Source organism: Nuphar pumila, chromosome 3 (assembly GCF_984573655.1).
Source record: "Nuphar pumila chromosome 3, dmNupPumi1.hap1.1, whole genome shotgun sequence".
Classification (NCBI taxonomy): domain Eukaryota; kingdom Viridiplantae; phylum Streptophyta; class Magnoliopsida; order Nymphaeales; family Nymphaeaceae; genus Nuphar; species Nuphar pumila.
Window position 1 is genome coordinate 132,223,417 of NC_143251.1, and position 20,795 is coordinate 132,244,211.

At 39.4% G+C, this 20,795-nt stretch overlaps 1 protein-coding gene across 4 annotated transcripts in view; it reads right to left on the bottom strand.

The window, feature by feature from the left end:
* The window catches only part of LOC149843876 (putative calcium-transporting ATPase 11, plasma membrane-type), a 36,615-nt gene extending 22,916 nt beyond the window's left edge, over positions 1-13,699 (bottom strand). For all 4 annotated transcript variants that reach the window (XM_090000116.1, XM_090000119.1, XM_090000117.1 and 1 more), the window contains exon 1: positions 13,336-13,699. In XM_090000116.1, the coding sequence (XP_089856242.1) occupies positions 13,336-13,509 (174 nt within the window). In that variant the 5' untranslated portion in view covers positions 13,510-13,699. The remainder of the gene's footprint in view (positions 1-13,335) is intronic.
* Between the last annotated feature and the right edge of the window lie 7,096 nt (positions 13,700-20,795).

A 20,795-nucleotide genomic window follows, 5' to 3' on the forward strand; every position in this document is an offset into this window, starting at 1 on the left:
CACTGCAGCCGACGGTGATGGTCGATCGATGACGACCAACCGCCATCAGCCACCGCCATCCGTCGACGGCTGCAACGACAGGGGGCTGTAAAACAGAAAAAAAAAATTATCAGGGTCTCGCCCCTCGATTCCACCATCCAGCCACCACCCGTGGAGGCCGTCTCCAGCGAGCTGCCCAAGTAGTCGTCGGCAACGATCGGCCTCCAGGGCCCAGCCTCTGCCGGCCTAGGCTGTCCACCAACAGCTACGGTGGTGGAAAAGGGGGCTCAAATAGGGATCGTCCCCCCCCCCCCCCACTTATTGTTTTCACAGGGTCGACCTTAGGCATCGTCGGCGACAGTCAACCTCAAGCGATCGACTGCGGCCATTCGACAGTGTGAGCCAGGTCGTGGCCCCTCTCAATTCTTTGTTGACAAACTTCGGCTGCCATACGCAATCGGACTCCACTGTCGCTGGTGAGGGCCGGTATCCGTCAACCGATCATCGTCGTCCACGGCCTCCTACCGGCACTGAATAGGCAGCTTGGGGCTAGCTGCTTTCGACTGAGAGGTGTTTACATAATCCCAACAAAAACTAGAGAGGGTGGTGTATGTTCGCCCCCGATGATTCACTGAATCCCACGTCTGTGTTCGGGGCTTTGAATGAGCACCACGTATACAAGCACATGGGGCTCGTATTCCCGTGTATGTTGACATAACTTTGCATCGGACTCTGGTGTTGTTGCAAAGACTTAAGTACCCTTTCTTGCTATTCTTCTCATAAAGTGATGGTTTAAGAAAATGACAAAAATGCCCTTCATTCAAAAAAGAAAAAACAAACAGTTCAAAAAAAGGACAAACATGTCCTCCATCCAGAAAGTCGAGGATGATGTTGACTCTTCAAAGTCTTCTTCTTTTTCTGTTGAAAAAAAGGACAAACATGTCTTCTACTTCTTTCTCCGTAAAACACTGTAAAACCCTCTCTCTCTCTCTAAAGAAGAAATCAAGGGAAACAAAGAGTTCTTCCTGGAGAAGGCCATGAACATCAACCCTCTCACTCTCTCTCCCTTCTCTCTCTACTTCTGTGCACATCCAACAGACGATCCTACATTGCTCCATCGTCATCTTCTTCTTCTTCCTTCTTCGTAAAACACTGTAAAACTCTCTCTCTCTAGAGAAGAAATCAAGGGAGGTAAACGGTTCCTCCTGGAGAAGGCCATGAACACCAACCCTCTCACTCTCTCTCCCTTCTCTCTCTACTTATGTGCCTGATTTAGAGTTTTTGCCCTTACAGGAGGAGGGTCCGGGGGTTCATCCCAGCGTGGGTAGCATCATTCAAATGAGTTGTAGATCCTGATTCAGAGTTTTTACCCTTATAGGAGAGGGGTCTGGGGGCTCCTCCCAACGTGGGTAGCATCATTCAACTTGAAGAGTTGTGGAGTCTGATTCAAAGTTTTTACCCTTACAGAAAAGGGGGGTCTGAGGGCTCCTCCCAGCGTGGGTAGCATCATTCAACTTGATGAGTTGTGGAGTCTGATTCAAAGTTTTTACCCATTCATATTTTAAGGCATTAGATCTCATGTTTGAACATCCATGCATGTGCAGTTTGCTTTCATCATGTTCAGTTGCTTCCTAGATTATACTTTGAATTCTGGTGCATTTTAGATTTATCGATTTGTATGTAACCAGAGCTCATTTTAATCTGAATTTTTTACTGCAACTTCATGCATATGTCTTCATGCTCTCCACCAAAAATCAGATCATTCTGAGTTTGTTTGACCCACTTCAAAAATCGAGATTCAAAACCTGTTATTTTGCACCGTCAGGATTTTAGCAGAATCAGGACCAACTTGCGGAAGTGATTTCTCCCTAACCAGAGATGCTCTTTCCGATCCGTAAAAAGGGTTGTTTTCTAAATTGAATCTAGTTTGTTCATACCAAATTTCAGCGATTTCTATGGTGTTTTCATACCAATTTTGGGTCAAAAACCATAACCTTGTCAACCTGTGTCATTTTAATGGCTCAGATTTTGATCCATTTTGTTTGAGTTTTATTTCCCTAATGAGAGATCATTTTTCAATTCTACAAAACGGGTTCTCTTCGTTTATGTGTCTAGTTCATCCCTGTAAATTTTCAGAATTTTTCATGGTCAATTACTATTTTATTTTGATTAAATACCAGAACCTTGTATCCAGATTTTATAAATATTCTGATTTTGGCCCCCATATCATGACTGTTGTAAGCACTTCTTTAACAAATCGTTATTTGATTGGCAATATTCTTCAGCAAATTATTGATATAATTTTTTTGAGTCTCTAATGAGTTCCTACTATGATTTGTAGTATTTTTGAGTCTCCAACGAGCCTCACAATGATTTATAGTGTTGTCTGGTCTTTTAACTATGATTTATAGTGCTTTGGGGTCTCCAACGAGCCTCACAACAATTTATAGTGTTTTTCGGTCTTTTAACTATGATTTATAGTGTTTTCGGGTCACTAACGAGACCCACAGCGATTTATAGTGTTGCTGGACCTCGCTATAGCGATTTGTAGTGTTTCTCGCTAAACACTACAGCGATTTGTGATACAAATCGCTATTTGAATCAGGACCAACTTGTCAGGGCCATATCTCCCTAACCAGAGATCAGATTTCAAATCCATAAAAAGTGGTGTCTTCGTTATGAAGTCTAGTTTATTCCTGTAAATTTTTAGCAATTTCTATGGTCATTTGATACATCATTTGGATCTAAAACCAGACCCCTATCAGTCTGCCTTATTTGAGTGACATAGGTTTTTATTTCATTTTGTAAGAGTCATATCTCCCCAACGGAAGACCATTTTTCAAATTCGTAAAAAGGGTTTTCTTCCTCTATGTGTCTAGTTTATATCTGGAAAGTTTTATAACTTTTTATGCTCATTTAATATTTCAAACCTGTTAAAAACCGAGACATGTTATAAAATGTTATAAAACTTAAAAAGTTTGAAACTTCCTCTATGTGTCTCGATTTGAATGTGCATTCTGCTTTGTCCTCGAGGGTCGACTCCTGCAAATTTAGGGTCGACACCTCATTTTATTGATTATGACTTGTGTTTTGGGGACAGAGGGTGAACCCTTGAATTCAGGGAGTTGACTCTTGCAGTGCCATAGTCGACCCTTGTTTCGTAAGAGTAGACTTTTGAACATTAAGAGACGACTCATAAGTTAGCTAAATGTGGTTTCTTGGTGTTTGGAGTTCGGGTATGGGCTATTAAGCCTGAAATTCGATGAAATCAACCCAAAACAATTGTGTATAGATTTTGGTACCAGTATTGGTTGATTTTGAGCAATCTTTGTGCAGTGAGCCACTAACTTGATTTTGAGTAGTCCAAGAGAGACCCAGTTCATGCATAGATGCATATTTTCTATTGTATATAGTGTATTGCATTGGGATGTGGAATCCTGTTATTTTCAATTATGAGTATTATAAGGATGGTAGTACCAATGAGAAGAAAGATATATATGTATGTATAGTTAAAATTTCAGGGTGATGACCTTAGATGTATCTTGTCTAGGTATTAACCCAAGGTATCAAGAAGATACATGAAAATGTTATGTGATGCATAAAAAACTTTAATTAAAAACAAGATAAACTATATGTTGTCACAAAGGGTGACATGAGCTCGCCGGTGTTTGTAGCTTGAGTTAGCTTGACAAATGTAAACAAGCATGCACTAACCTCGTGAGAGAATTTTGGGGACAGTTGAGTGACTCCTGTCATTTGAACCTAAGGGGTTCGTCCTCCGCCACGGGGCTTAGGAGACACTAGACTCTAATACTCAAGGTGAAGGTGAAGGTGAAGGTGAAGTTGTTGTAGTACGCCTAATAGTGCATTACGTTGACTACAAGGAGAAGGATAAGCTCCTAGACTCTGGGTACCAAGGAGAGGGACGCCTTGACGAAAGATTCTGAACTCTAGTGTAAGCATCACAGTGACTATCTAGGGATTTATAAATAAAATGGATGAATGAACATCCCTTGCATGGCTTGTGGATGTCTATAGTGTCGAGGGAGTGATGCCATGTTGGTTGTAAACAAGATCGTAACAAAAAATTGTGTATGAGCATGGCATGTAATGCAAAAGCGACTGAATAAAAAGATAAATAAAATACTCATGCAATGTAGGTAAGCACAATGATTTATGTCTGAGGGACGACCCCTAAGTTGGGTGGGTCGACTTCTCTTTGGTTCAGTTTGATGGTTCTGGTGGGCGTAGGGTCGACTCCTGAGTTGGGAGAGTAGACTCTTCTCCTGTTTTGTGTATGCTCTTTTCTGAGGGTCAACTCCTCATTCTTTTAACAATAATTTTAAAAGGGGTTAAAGCGACTAGCTCATCTTCCTCAACCATTACCACTATCATGACCTCAGCCACGCTCTCTTTGAGAGAAGTTATCCATGCTAACCTATGAGGGAGGTCTTTCGTTCACGAGAATAATATGTTTATTATTTACTGTTGGTTGATAATTATTTTTTAAGGTTTTTTTAATCTTTCTTTTGTATAAAAAGTTTGATGCTTTATCATGCTTTGAAATTTTTAAAATCATAGCTGAAAAGTGATGGAGGTGGAGAATTTGTTAGTTGTGTTTTTTTTATTTTTTTAATAAGCGTGAAATAAGAAGGTGGTTGGTCAGACAGCACACACCTTAACAGAACAGAATTGTTGAGAGAAAACCTAGAAATGTTCGAGAAAGAGATATGAGTCTTTTGACATATGTTTTCTTAAATCATAAGCATTAGGTTGAAGCTTTTCATGTTGTAGTTTACTTGACTAATTGTCTCCCTAGTCCAAACTTGAGTGAGAAGTCTCCATATGAATTATTGTTGAGTCGTGTCTCTGGCTATGATCATCTTAAAATTGTTAGACGCACGTGTTACCTTTTTTTAAGACCTTATGTAAATTCAAAAGTATTACCCATATCTAATGCATGTGTTTTTATAAGATAGGTCACCAATTATAAAGGTTATGTTTGTTATAACCATGTGGCAGGTAAAGAACCCCCACAAATATCAAACTTTGGTTTCTTCTTATCAAACCCCAATCATGTTTTGTCGCAAGGCTTTGTGCTCCAAGGTGGAGACTAGAAAAACATGAGTCCTTATCCCAGTTCTCTAAGAGAGTCATGTTATTCCAAGTCTTGTACTTAGTTTTGAACCTCCTATTGAAATAAGTCATGTGGTCAACCATGGTCATGTAAGAACCAATCATATGATAACCAAATCTCAAGATGGGACGTTGAAACCAAGACTGTTCACAATTGTGAAATGTACTATTCACTTCGGTCTTTTGAGTGAAGTCTTACAAGAAGAAAATGAACCATATGATTTTGGCCAAGCAATACAGGAATCAAAATGGCAGTATGCTATGAAAAAATAAATTGAGGTTTTACATAAAAATCATACATAGACTTTAGTACCTCTGTCGTCTATCCATGTAAAACGCCATGCAAATGGATCCATTGCCTGATACAAAGCTCATCTAATGGCCAAGAGGTACAATCAACAAGAAGATATAGATTATTTTGAAACTTTTATCCCTGTAATCAAGCTTACCTCTGTCATAACAGTTCTCTCCATTGTTATGAGTTGTGGTTCGCAAAAAAAGATGCAACCTCCAGGATTTGAGGACATGTGTCACCCTGAGTATGTGTGTAAGTTTAATCGAGCATTCTATGGGTTGAAACAAGGCCCACATGCATGGTTTGAAGAGTTGAAGGTGTACTTAAAAAAACTAAAATTTGTGGAGTCATAGGCCGACTCATGTATGTTCATTTAACATAATAATGAAACTAAAATCTTTGTTTTGATATATGTTGATAACATTATTGTTACAAGGAGTTCCTATCAGGAAGTCAAAAATAGTTTTCAAGCTTTAAGTCTAGTTCTTAATCAAAGAGTTGGGTCAATTGCACTATTTTTTGGGCATTGAACTTATTCAAGAGTCATCCAGACTTGTCTTAACTCAAAGGAAGTATATTAGGAATCTTCTTATTAAATCAAGTATGATTGATTGCAAATCAATTGTCACTCCTGTTTCAAATGTTTCACTTTTGAAATATTTTGGGGAATCGATGAATAATGCTACACATTACAGAAGTATTGTAGGGAGGCTACAATACACCACGTTTACTTGGCCAGATATTGCCTACTCGATCAACAAGCATGTCAGTTTATGCATGAGCTCACGGTGGATCATTGGACTCATGTCAAACGCATATTGAGATATCTTAAAGGCTCTTAATTATGGTTTGCATATTAAAGAGTATGACTGTCTTAGACTTTCAGGGTTCTGAAAGATGTTGATTGGGCAAGATGACTAGATGATCGAAAGTCTACCAGTGAATAGCCAAAATTTGCTTTCTTGAATCTCATCTAAGCAACACGCTATTGCTATAGCAGGTGCATTGTCTGAGCTAATATAGCTTAAACAACTCTTGAAAGACCTAGGGTGTGACTCGTCTGAAGTCCCCATCCTCTGGTGTGATAATCTCTGAGCTACCTACTTAACTGCCAATCTTGTCTTTCATGTTAGGGCCAAGCACATATAAATTGATTTTCACTTCGTTAGAGAGAATATTGTTCATCAAGACATTGAAGTTCAACTGATATTTTTACCAAAGTTTAGTCTGATCTAAAATTTCAGTATTTTCAAGACAAGCTTAATCTTGGAAAGATTAGCTTGAGGGGGCATGTAAAGATAAGCCCAGATCCGGATTAAGTAAATGATGTCCTGGATTCTGGTGATTGTCCACTACAAGGAAACCCTTCTCACGAGGAGTACAAGAAGATAGGAAGAAAGTCATGTTGAAATTGTATTAAAGCAAACCTGGAATCATAAAAAGTCCAAACCAAATATAAACTCCTTGTACTCAGGAATCTTTATACATCATGTAACTCTTGACATCATCTATAAAAAGGGAGGAGGCCTCCTCTCTCTCGTGTGGAAAAGAGAGAGAGAGAGAAAGAGAGAGAGAGAGAGATCTCAACAGTCGATGTAGGTCATGTTTGGACCAAACTACTATAAAATCCATTTTGTGTGTAGTTTTGTAACGTGTCGTTTCTCTCAGTGCTATGCAGTTTTACATAGAACACCCTACCTCTCAAAATAAAAGAATTAAAATAAAAAAAATGAGGGCTTCGACAGTGCGGTTTAGTTCCTTGACATGAGTTATATTTGACAATTGAACATTAAGATGATTGCCCAAAGTCTAATAACTACGTGCACATGCGATGACATTGCTGGTTCCAGGAATCAGGGCTCGGCTGCCGTAAGACTACGAACTATGACTTGTGAGCCCAGCAAACACAGTTTGTTGAGTTTATGTGACAGGACCTGGACGAGGGGCGATCTTGGTTGGTCCGCCTAGAATCAGTTTGACGGCATGAGTTCGGACGAACATGCTAATTGCAAACTATTTTATGACGTATCACCCGATCTGATATTTATTGAACGCCGTTTGAAAAAACGAGCCCAGTTTTTCCTATACTTCTCGGTATCCGGTAAATCAAAGTGCCATCTCTCACGTTCCCCTAGTGAAGAAACTATTTTATACAACTAGGGTAAACAGGTTAAAACATTGAATAGCTAAGTATGCATTGGCTTTTTCATCTCTATCTAGACACACCTTTATAGGGGGAACGAACCCACCAAACCTATCCATGATTTGAGGGCAGATTAGGTCAGGGGTAACCCTGACGGCAATCCATCGGGAGTCCTCTGATGCCGTTCATCCTTGCAATGAACGTTTTGGCATTTCAGCCGTCTATTATATGCTAGAGGTTGCGCACTTAATAGCTACAACTGCAAGCCACCACAAAATTGAGATTCTCCCAAAAGTTAAAGATATCCACCTTTAACTTTAATGTTCCGAAACCCGAAGATGCCAATTTTTGCAGAATAAGCTACAGCTGGTAATGCTACAATCCGAAAATACGGTCCGTTCCATCACCAAGTGGGCATAAAGGTGATTCTAAAAAAAGAGAAGAAATCAAAAGTCCAGTCCCACGCCTATTATACGCCGTTTGAGAGAGAGATTGTGCCACTACAGTCAAATAATCATAAGCTACTTTGTCAAAACTTTCGAGGGGCGTGCTTGTTTCACGCTCACTTTCATGCCAAAGGTACCTTCGGCATAGAGTTGGAGCTCTCTAACACCAGGCAGGAAAAACACCTCTCGTCACTCTGTTATCTCCTTAATCTCACTTAAATGAAACAATTTTTCCTTCTCCCAAAAAAAACACCAGGCATGAAAGAACAAGTGAGATGGGCGTGTTTTCACTCAAGACAACAGATTTCACGGGAAACCCGCGTCGCACCTCTCCTTTGGGTAAGAATTTCCGGTCCGAGGAGGCTTTCCTGCAACTCTGTTTTGGGCGACTCCTGTTCCTATTAGCGACAAACTTGCCCTAACTTTATGAATGGATGAGAAACAAAACGAAGCCAAAAAATAATTCTGTGCTTGCGTTAAATTTGATTTGACAAGCTATGCGTGAGGAAGAAGCAGGCAAACGAGAGGGTGGTGTATGTTCTCCCCCGATGATTCACTGCATCCCACGTTTGTGTTCGGGGGTCTGAATGAGCACCACATATACAAGCACATGGGGCTCGTATTCTCGTGTATGTTGACATCACTTAGCATTGGAGTATGGTGTGGTTGCAAAGACTTCAGTACCCTTTCTTGTTATTCTTCTCATAAAGCGATGGTTTGAGAAAATGACAAAAATGCCCTTCATTCAAAAAAAAATAAACAGTTCAAAAAAAGGATAAACATGTCCTCCATCCAGAAAGTTGAGGATGATGTTGACTCTTCAAAGTCTTCTTCTTCTTCTTTCTCCGTAAAACCCTCTCCCTCTCTCTCTCTCTCTAGAGAAGAAATCAATGGAGGCAAAGAGTTCTCCCTGGAGAAGGCCATGAACATCAACCCTCTCACTCTCTCTCCCTTCTCTCTCTACTTCTGTGCACATCCAACAGATGATCCTGCATTGCTCCATCAAACACCAACTAACCTGCACACTGACTGTAGCATCGTTCAACTTGATGAGTTGTGGAGCCTGATTCATAGTTTTTGTCCTTACAGAAAGGGGTTTAGGGGCTCCTCCCAGCGTGGGTAACATCATTCAACTTGATGAGTTGTGGAGCTTGATTTAGAGTTTTTGCCCTTACAGGAGGGGAGTCCGGAGGCTCCCCCCGGGCAATTATCCTGCGATTTGTAGTATTATCGGGCTTTCCTACAGCGATTTGTAGTATTTTCGGGTCTCCAACGAGCCCCACAACGATTTATAGTGTTATCTGGCTTTTCAACAGCGATTTATAGTGTTTTGGGTCTCCAACGAGTCCCACAACGATTTATAGTGTTATCCGGCTTTTCAACAGCGATTTGTAGTGTCTTTCGCAAATCACTATAGCGATTTATAGTGTTTTTGGGTCTCCAACGAGCCACACAACGATTTATAGTGTTATTCGGTTTTTCAACAGCGATTTGTAGTGTCTTCCACAAATCACTATAGCGATTTATAGTATTTTGGGGTCTCCAACGAGCCCCACAGCGATTTATAGTGTTATTGGATCTCACTATAGCAATTTATAGTGTCTTCCGCAAATCACTATAGCGATTTGTAGTGTTATTCAGTAAGCAAATCGATGTAAATCGCTACCCGAATTATGACAAACTTGTCAGGGTCATATCTCCCTAACCGGAGGTCATATTCCAAATCCGTAAAAAGTGGTGTCTTCATTATTGAGTCTAGTTTATTCCTATAAATTTTCAGTGATTTCTATTGTCATTTCATTCTCCATTTTAACTAAAAACTAGACCCCTATTATTCTGTGTTATTTGAGTTGCACAACACCATTCTCGCTTGACATCCACATCTTGATTCTGACATATTTTTTGTTGAATTTTTCATTGATTTCTTCCAACCTTGCTTGAAACAAACATATGTCTTTCTCACCACGACACCCTGTGCATTTTTTGACCACGACACCCGGGACCCGTGCCGGGGGGAGCCCCCGGACCCCACTCCTGTAAGGGCAAAAACTTTAAATCAGGCTTCACAACAAATCAAGTTGAACGATGCTACCCACGCTGGAGGAGCCTCCAAACCCTCTTCCTGTAAGGGCAAAAAATCTGAATCAGGCTCCACAACGAATCAAGTTGAACGATGTTATCCACGCTGGGAGGAACCCCAAACCCTCCTCCTATAAGGGCAAAAACTCTAAATCAAGCTCCACAACTCATCAAGTTGAATGATGTTACCCACGCTGGGAGGAGCCCTTAGACCCCTCTTCTGTAAGGGTAAAAACTCTGAATCAGACTCCACAACTCTTCAAGTTGAATGATGCTACCCACGCTGGGAGGAGCCCTCAGACCCCCCTTTCTGTAAAGGTAAAAACTCTGAATCAGACTCCACAACTCTTCAAGTTGAATGATACTACTCACGCTGGGAGGAACCCCCAAACCCCTCTCTTGTAAGGGTAAAAACTCTGAATCAGGATCTACAACTCATTTAGTTGAATGATGCTACACACGCTGGGAGGAGGCCCCCAAACCCTCCTGTAAGGGTAAAAACTCTTATTCAGACTCCACAACAGTCAATGTGCAAATCAGTCGGTGCTTGATGGAGCAATGTAGGATCTTCTAATGATGTGCACAGAAGCAGAAAAAGAAGGGAGAGAGAGTGTGAGAGGGTTGATGTTCATGGCCTCCTCCAGGGGAGATTTCTTTCTCAGATAATCCTGCAGTGCAGAGACTGTGTCTTAAATAATCATCTTCGGGGCACTTAAGTCTTTACAACCACTCATTTTCAAGAATCGTCATTTTTTTTTCACCAATGAAAGAGAGGGTACTTAAGTCTTTGCAATAGCATCAAACTCCAACGCTAATTAATGCTGACAAATATGGGGATACGAGACGCACATGCTTATATACGTGGTGCTCTTTGGGACCCCCCGAACATAAGATGTAGCTAACTCCCTTGTTCAGAGGGAACATATAACCTATAAGCTAGAGCAGATTAGGTCTGACAGCCAGGCCTCTTCCCACATAAGCCTCTTTTTTTTTTCTTCCCCTTCCCACATAAGCCTCTTTTTTTTTCTTCCCCAAGAAACTCCCTACGGACGCCTCACTGCTACTTCTTAATGAAATGAAGAAGGGCTAAGCTATTTCATAAATAACGGGAAGTTATCACTGCTATCTAACGGTGCTCTCAGAACTTGCCTGCCCGTTTTGTCCCCTAAATTATCGCTATCCTAAAGCCCTTCTCCTTTGCTGTAAAAGAAAAAACCTGCCCATATTAAACACACACACAACAACAAAACAAATCATTCCCTAGCTACTGCCCCTAGCCTACTGTACTAGTATAATCCCTTTTTCTGCGCCATGGGCCATTTTTAAAAAAAAAACTTTCAATTTTATTGCGAGATTTCAAAAACCCAACATTATCATTCAAAAAAATATTGTGGTTGTATGACGATACGTCATATATATTTTTTGTTTGGTCTTTTCTCATATTTTTAAACATTAAATAGTCAATTTTATGATTTTTTAGAAAACAAATTTTATTAAATTTAACATTAGATTTTTTCTTTACCATGAAAATTCTGATACCGAGATTTGCCATTTGTGACTATATATTATACATTATATAAAATTAAATTAAACAGTTTGCTAGCCTTTCTTTCAGAGCTTTTAAATTGGAAACAGGAGAAACTACCGCTCAACTAAAAATTCCAGAATCAGGAAAAACTACGTCTCAACTGAAAATTCCGAGGCCGACCAAACATAACGACCTACCGTAACGAGTTAGAAATTAGAAAAGAAATTAGAAAAGAATGCATGAACGCATCGCATCTGGTGCGTTAGCGGATGCCCGGGGCGAAGCAAACGAGAGAACGACAAATACGTATAATCCTTTTAAGTACGGACGCTACTGTCCTTTCAGGGATACTATTGATGTTGAGGACGAAGAATTTTGTTAGGCAACGAAGATGACTGAAAAGTAAGCATCACAGCCCAACACTTGCATGGAAACTCACAAGGTTTTGATCTTTAACAAATTTTCTGATTCAGTCCCAGCTTCTACGTGTAATTCTAAGGAACCAACTTTCCAACAATCTCAAATTCAGACTTTCTAAAGCTCCTATTTTACTCTCATAAAAAAAACAAATGCTTTCCTTTTCAACAGCCTTGGAATAAATAAAGAAACTCGAAAGGCATCACTGGAATATTAGCAACTAGGAATTTAAAATTTGGCCCACACATGCTAGAAATAATCTAATCTAAGGAAGAAATGTCAAAGAACAAAAGAAAATAGAAGAAATATCAAAGAATAAAAAGAAAACAACGGGGAAAACCAAGAAGAAAAACTCATTCTAAAGACCACCAGACAGTAACAATAAAGATGATGGGGAAGAAAAGAAAGAAACCCCGCTCATTCTCAAGGGGCAGGCCATTTTTTGACCCTATCTAGCGACAAAACACGACACTTGTGACACTTATGGGACAGTATTTTTTTAATGATTTTTAAAAGTTTTACAATTTTGTTAAAATAACAAGAAAAATATTTCAATCCGACTAAATAATAAAAAAGCGCGTCTGAAACCGCGTCTGAGGCTAAGGGCCGCCGGAGACCCAAAGAATAAACAGAAAAGTGTTCTAAAATCTAACCCCCGTGTTTGAAGCATTCCGCTGAATTTTCCAATGAAGCTTCTGTATGAAATGAATGGTGATTAGTCAATTCCAATGAATTTTTAAAATTAACAAATAAAATATACTCGAGATTTTGAAAATGGACCGGGCGGATGCTTCTGAATTTTCTTTCGAATTACGAAAAAATAAACAAATTCTGGCGTCCACTTGAATCTCAATATCAAAGTGATGGAAAAAATCAGAAAGGGAAAAAGAAGCAGGCATTAGGACGCACATTTCCGGAACTCGGACAAAATTTGATGGAATCGCAACTTCTATGCATCAAAAGGCCTGCAGTTAAACGATTTAGTTGGTCCAGCAGACCTAAAATTTCCCCTGAAACGTACAAAATCTCGCGTATATTCGAACTCTTGCTGGCAATTTTAAAGGAATCGTAGTGCCTACATTACTATCTACATTTCAAACCAGAGAAACCAAAACTAATCTTATTTTCACGTAAACTCCAAGAAACTCGCTTAAGAGAGAAGAAGATGCATCAGAACGCATTCCAAACAACTCTCTAATGGAACGAACTCTTTCATATACCGCACTAAAGATAAAGAATGATTAAATCTACGCCAAACCGATAACAGAGGAACGAAAATGAGGGGAAAAGAAACGATCGGGCGCAGACGAACCTGGATTTTGCGCTTCTTCGCTTCGCCTTCCCTTCTTTTGGGGAGATCTGCGACCATCCGGAACCTCCGACGCCGATTCTTCACGATCTTAACGGCCGATCTCCATCTCTGCAGCGTCTCCTCTGACGGACGCTTCGGCTCTATGACGAAATTCGTCTTCAAGTACTTCTCCATCTCTGAGAGAGAGAGACAGAGACAGAGAGCAATATTGAAAAGGCTCAACCGCTCAAGAAAGGCAGGCCTTCGTGAGCTAATCGTCCCGTTGATGGAAGGAATTGGGTTTCCTTCTCTAGGGTTTTTGCTACGGAGAGAAAACTAAGTGCGGCGGAAGAAGCGGAGATGGGCGGGAGACTCTCTCAACGTCGTGTGCGTGTGTTGCGTAACCTCATATATATATATATATATATATATATATATATATATATATATATATATATATATATATATATATATATATATATATATATATATATATATATATATATAAAACAATTTGGGAACCGATAAACCTCACCCCCTACAATCCGCAGGGAGGGGTGAGGTTTATCCTCACACACAGCCCCTCCAGCTCACATCAAGCGAACGGCAGAAGGAGAGAGGAAGCAACGGAATAAGGAGAGAAGAAAAAAAAATCGAACCTACCGGAATCCGATGCCGGCAGCAAGGTAAGGGCCTTTCCCTTTTTCTTCATCTTCTTCTTCATTTTCTCTTTTTGTTCGCGGCAAAGGGATAAAAAAAAAATTAAGGTTACGAGAGAGAGAGGGTGCCGTCGGCCCCTATGCCACAGGGAGGAAGGAGGCAGAGGACCGGAGCGGCCGCCCCTCTACAAATGTAAAAATGGAAGGGGCTTTGCCCCTTCTGCTTTTGGTTTTTTATCGGAAAACAGGGTGATGATGCATGAAATGCACATCATTTTAATACAATATTCATGCATTTTTACATGTTTTAAAATCTTAGAACTCATGTATTGATGCATTTAGGTTCAAAGGGGTCTCGGTTCGAATTTCACTCGAATCAAAGTTTCGATTGGATTAGGATCTGATTGAGAGAATGTATAGTAGAAGTCTCTTAACATGATAGAAGGATATTTTTTTCAAATTGATCTTCAGATATTTGGTTGAACATCAGCTAATTGTGTACTATGGTTACTTGGAGAAATGGTGTTTTCAGAGGTGGATGTTAAAGCAAAACGATTTTCAAATCGATCATAATCTGTGGGGAGTTCACCCATGGAGGCAGAGATTGGCAAGACTACGATATTGTCACCCTCTTTAATCGAGTGATATGGAAATATTGATTCAAAATAAAATAACGTCACGACTCAAAAATATTGAGTGAGATTCCAAATTCTATACTTTGTAAGCTTTTTGTCCTAAAAGATAACCAATGAAAACACATTTTTTAGCTCTAGGACCAAACTTGGATTTATTTTTATCTGTGTTAGAAGCATAACACAAACATCCAAAAACTTTGAGATGATTGAAAGTTGTTTTTTGATTAAACAAAACCTTGTAAGGTGATATTTCTCTTAAACAAGGAGTAAGGGTGTGATTGATTAAGTAAGCAGTGGTTAAGACATATTCACCCCAAAACTTGAACGGTAAACTAGCTTGAAACATTAGAGATCTTGCTACTTCTAACAAATGTCAATGTTTTTGCTCAACAACACCAATTTATTGAGGTGTAGATATACACTTGTGTTGATGGTTAATTCCATTATTTTCAAAAAAACTTTGAACCTCATGAGAAAAAAATTTGACCCATTATCAGATCTAATAGATTTAATAGAATGTTGAAATTGATTTTGAATCATATAAACAAAGTTCTGAAGTAGATGTTTTTTTTTTGCTTTTATGGCACATCAAGTACACCCAAACACATCGAGAAAAATCATCTACCAAGGTTAGAAAGTAATGAACCCCACTTAAGGAGCTTTGAGAGTAGGGACTCCGAATTTCAACATCCACCAACTCAAACATGGTTTGTCTAGATATTTTGCTTAAACCAAAAGGTAACCTTGTCTGTTTAGCATGATGACACACATCACAATAACATGAAATATCTAAAAAAAATTAGAATCATATTTAAAAAAGAGTTTCATGTGACTAGTCGAGGGATGTCCAAGTCGTTGATGCCAAATACTCGGTTTGTTCATGGGAATGCAATAAGAGGTGGTGAGACATTTAACATGTACAACCCATTTCGCTCTTCACCCACACCAATCTTTGTCTTTGATGCTAGGTTCTGAATGACACACAAGTTAGGAAAAAAAGTGATTGAACAATTCAAAGATTTGGTTAACTGGATAATAGAAATTAAATTGAATTTAAATGAAAGAATACACAGGACATTTTGCAAGGAGATTGAATCTGAAATTTTTACCAAACCTTTATGTGATAAGCCCACAGATGACTCATTTGGAAGTTTGACATGAACAATGGATTTATCATATTTGTTAAAAAATTCAAAGAAAGAAACTCACTGGCTCCTGAGTCAATGATCCAAGATGTATTTGAATGAGAATGAGATGACAAACCTACTAAATTGGTTGTAGATGACTTGCTTTTGATGAAAGCCATGAGCTAGTTGTAATCACTTCGGATGAGTGCAACAGTCTCATTTGTACTTCCTTTCGCCTCACCTCATGTGATACTGATGCATTAATCATGGATGTAGGAGTTGATTTGCTTGGTATATAAAGTCTATGTTCAAGAGGATATCCATTAAGCTTGAAGATTTTTTCTTTAACATGTCCAATGGTATCCATTAAGATTGACTGACCTGATCATTGTTTGTCATTGAAGATACTAAGATCAAGTCATAGTGGATCCTTCATGTTCCCATAGATCTTAAACAAGTAATAGCTAACTATATCATGTTTAAGTGTCCATAAGTTAGGGGCTTTCAGAAATTCTCTTAGGTCATCTGCTTAAGCGTGGAAAGTATGATCTTTAAAGGGAAAGAAAAATTCTAGTAATGTTCAATGGTAGTCATTGGCCACTTTGGAATGTACCATGACCAAGCAGCAGTGAGAGATGACAGTCCAACTCTCTTCTCAGTTTGGTGATACAAACCTTTTCTTTTGGGATGGTGATGCTTCATGTGTCCTTAAACTAGTAATAACTAAGAGGAATATATTCCAGCATCAATTTTATTTCATCTTTCAAAATCTATCCTTGGTGACCTATTTAAATGTGTAATGATCTGAGCTCTCAGAATGCGGTACTCTAAAAAGGAAAGTGATAACATGCATATCTCTGTGTGTGTGTACGCACGCACACACAAGGCATACAATCAACTGAGCATTATAGACTGTCACTGGGCTTATATGGTGTGGACTCAAATCCCAAAACCCTTCAGTATCAAGTGATTCTTCTTCTAAACAGTGGCAATCAAGTAGTGTTCATCAAGGGGTTACCATGTAAACCTGAGAGACATTGGAAGCTTGAGAGAGAACATGTACTTCACAACAACACCAAAAATATAGTGATTCTTGTTTATCAATTGGGTTAATGACAATTACACAAAGTTTAAAACAGGTGAGTATTATGTCCATAATGCCTTCAATGCCAACACAACAATGTGTCATGCACGACTTGAAAACATAGAACAATGCAGGAAAGCGCCCAGTGCATGCACAACACCGATATGGCGGTGCATTTTGTTCTTTCCTTGTATCCTGATGTCATGTTTTATGATATCTAGGATAAGAAAATTTCAGAGGTTTCTTTTATTCTCTTTGGTTGTTACCTCTTACTGGAAATTATAGCCATTTTCTCCTTAGCACCAATTCCCAATTTTTTGCTTGCATTACCACAAATGATAGTTAACTGGTGATTATATTTCTCTAAGAAATCTAGTTATAAGATTCAGAGGATGGAGACTCTCTCTCTCTCTCTCTCTCTCTCTCTCTCTCTCTCTATATATATATATATATATATATATATATATATATATATATATATATATATTGTGTGTGTCATGAAGTCTATTGGAATATCAGGGGCTTGAATTGCCCCGCTAAGCGTATATTTCTGGCTAATTAGGTTAGACAAGAGAACCCTGACTTGATTGCTATTTGTGAAACTAAGATAGATGGCGTTTCTCGTTCTGTTGCCTCTGGTATATGGAAGGGTGCTGACTATTTTTTTAAGCATGCGGTCAGCCATGCCAGTGGTATCCTTATTTTAGGGAAGCAGTCTTTAAATATTTTCCAGCTGAACATGGGTCCTTTTTTATTGTCTGTTGCCTTCACTTTGCAAGACAGTGACAGGAGAGTCGTGGTCACTGTTGTGTATGGCTTTAATCACGCTGTCATGAGGCCTGCTTTCTGGAATGACTTAAATAGGATCGTCGTCTCAAACAGGGAGTATCATTTTCCTATGGGGACTTGAATTGCCTTTTGTCTATTCAGGATTCTAATAACCTCGTTCTTTCCAATCCATCTATGCGAGGTTTTCAAGATTTTATTTATCAACATCACCTTTACCCAATCCATTTTATCAAGGAGCGTTGCTCTTGGTCGAATAGGCGGATTCGCCCATGCTGCAGAGTTCTTGACAGGGTTTTTGTCACTCCAAATTTGTTGGATCTTATTCCCGATGTCAAGTGTGTTTTGCTAGCTCCTTCTATTTCGGACCATGGTCAGTTAATCACTATTTGGGGGGATGGTTTTAAATACGCCAGGAGTTTTGTGTTTGAACAATGGTGGCTTTAGGAGCCAAACTTTCACACGATTGTTTCGGACTCTTGAAACAAGCCCTCCAATGAGTAGTGGATGGCTATCCAATGTCATGAGAAGTTGTCTTGTCTCACTAAGGATATCAGAGCTTGGCTCCATAATCGACATGTGGTTAAATTTCATTAAATGACTGCAAGAGATTTCAGTGTTGTTTCAAACTGTGTCTTCCCTGGAGTCTATAGCTGATTTGCACCTGCAAAGTTTGCAGGCCAGATCTATTGAATTATCAACGCTTTTGAAGAACTAGAGGGTCAAGGAGGAAATTAGATGGAAGCAATGGGCAAAGGTGAAATGGCTTGCGGCTGGAGACGGTAATACTAAATTTTTTCACTCATATGCTTCTCATCGTCATAGGAGGAATGTAGTCCCTTCACTCACCATTGAGAGTGTTTCATACTTTAATCAACATGTTATTTCAGCTGTCACTTAGTATTTTAAAGATTTATATTTTGTTTCACTTACTACAAAGGGTGTCATTGGTTCTGTTTCTATTGGTTCGATTCGGCAAGATCCAGCCAGAATTATGCAAATGAAGTTCTCTGAATATGAGATTTTTAGGGCCATCAAAGGTTTGTCGGGGGTGGAAAGCTCCAGGTTCTGAAAGGTTTCATGTGGATTTCTTCAAAAAAAAATAGTTTTGTGTGAAGCCTGATGTTATTAACATGTTTGATGAGTTCTATCGCGACTCCACATTGCCTATTCAAACCCACTTGGCAATTATTTCTTTAATTTCGAAAGATGATGCTTCCACTGATATTTCTAGGTTTCGCCTGATTTCTGTTATGAGTGCCCTTTATCGGATGATTGTTAAGGTGTTGGATAATAGGTTGAAGGTCGTGGCTCACCAAATTTTTTTGAACTCTCAGTTCGCTTTTATCCACAATAAGAGGATTCACCATTCATTCATCTTGGCCCCTGAAGTCATTCACTTCTTACATCTTAGTGGTCAACCATGTTTTTCTCTTAAATTAGATTTTTATAAAGCCTTTGATTCTGTGCATTGGCTCTTCTCATTTTAAATGTTATCCAAATTCGGCATTGGTCATCATTTTTCTGGGTGAGTGAGGGAATTGGTCTTTAATGCTTAGGCCATGATTAAGATTAACAACATTAGAGGTGGCCAGATCAAGTTGGGGCATGGATTAAGGAAAGGCTGCCCTCTCTCGCCTCTGTTGTTCAATGCCATTGTTGAGGGTCTCGTGGTGTTACTCAAGCGTGTTGCGGAGAAGCGCCTGATAGATCCTCTAGATGTTCCAGATTTCTTGGACCATATACTTATTTATGATGATGATATGATTATTTTGGGGCGAGCAAACGTGAAGTAGATGCTTAGATTCAAGCTTATTCTTCAGATCTTTCTTTCTCTTTATGGGCTTTCCCTAAATGATAGCAAATGCTCTCTTACTATGTTCAGTGTTGAGTCTTTTATACTTGCAGTGGGTCAACGATTTTTTTATTGCGCAATCTCTGAGTTGTCGATGACGTATTTGGGCATGCCGTTACAAGTGAAGTGCCTCTCTTTCGCTGCTTGGGCTCCAACTATTCAAAAAGTGAAAAACAAACTTTTTTCGTGGCAGGCATCTTATCTCTCCATCGCTGACAGTGTGACTTTAATCAGATATGTTATTTCTTCTATCCCTGAATTCTTCATGTCAATGTTCGTGATGTCTGTGGGTGTGGAGAAGCAGATTTGTTGTTTAATGGCAGATTTTCTTTGGTATGAGTGACAACTTAAGAGTAAGCGTCATTTGGTTGGTTGGCAAATGGTGGTGTTACCTAGGCGTATGGTTGGCTTAGGTGTTTTTGCTCCAAGACAGAGGAGTATTGCTCTTGTGGCCAAGCAATGTTGGATGGCCCATCAACCAGGTTCTCCATGTGCTTGTTTGCTTCATGCTAAATATGGTGCTTCTGATTTATCTCTTTTTCGTCAAGGAACCCGGGGGTTGGCGATCTTGCACTTACAAAGCATGTGGTTGAGAGTCTTATCGTTTTTCAGAGATCAAATTGGGGATGCGAGAAATTATGATCAGTGGTTGCAATGGGCGATTGCACCAAATGGTGCGTTCCACACCCATAAAACAAATAGATCGTTGCTCCCCAAGGGGGCATATTGGTTCCCTGAGTGTGTGTTATGGGGTAAGGTCCCTTCCTCAAGATCTCGGGTCTTGGCTTGGTTAATTTTGCATGATAGGGTTCAGACTCACAGTTATTTAAAGAAGTTGGGCTTTCAGTTTCCAAGTTGGTGTGTGCTTTGTCAAGCTGTTGAATAAACTACTTTTCATTTATTCTGGTCCTGCCCAATCTTTGTGGGCCCATTTAATAGGACATGGAGATCTCCAGAAGTAATTGTCAAAGAGGAGTCTTTTGTGCTTGATCTGCTCTTGGGCCCTATTGAAATTAGACGATGCAAGCGGTGGAGACTGATGTGGAAGACATGATTGCTTACTACTTGGTGGTTTGTTTGGATGGCATGCAATGATGATACTTTCCATCAAATTTTGATCATCCTTAATAATCTTGTCCATAAAATCATGGTTGATGTATATGTGATTCTACGTATGCATCTTAGAGACCTCTCCTTTCGTTTGAACAACATTCACTCATCGGTGGTTTCTTCTAATCCAGCAGATCCTGGTTGAGCTTGGCTTTGTTGTTTGTTGCTAGCTGTATGTAGTTTCTTTTTTCTTTAGCTTTTATTTTTCTATATTTTAGTTTTGTT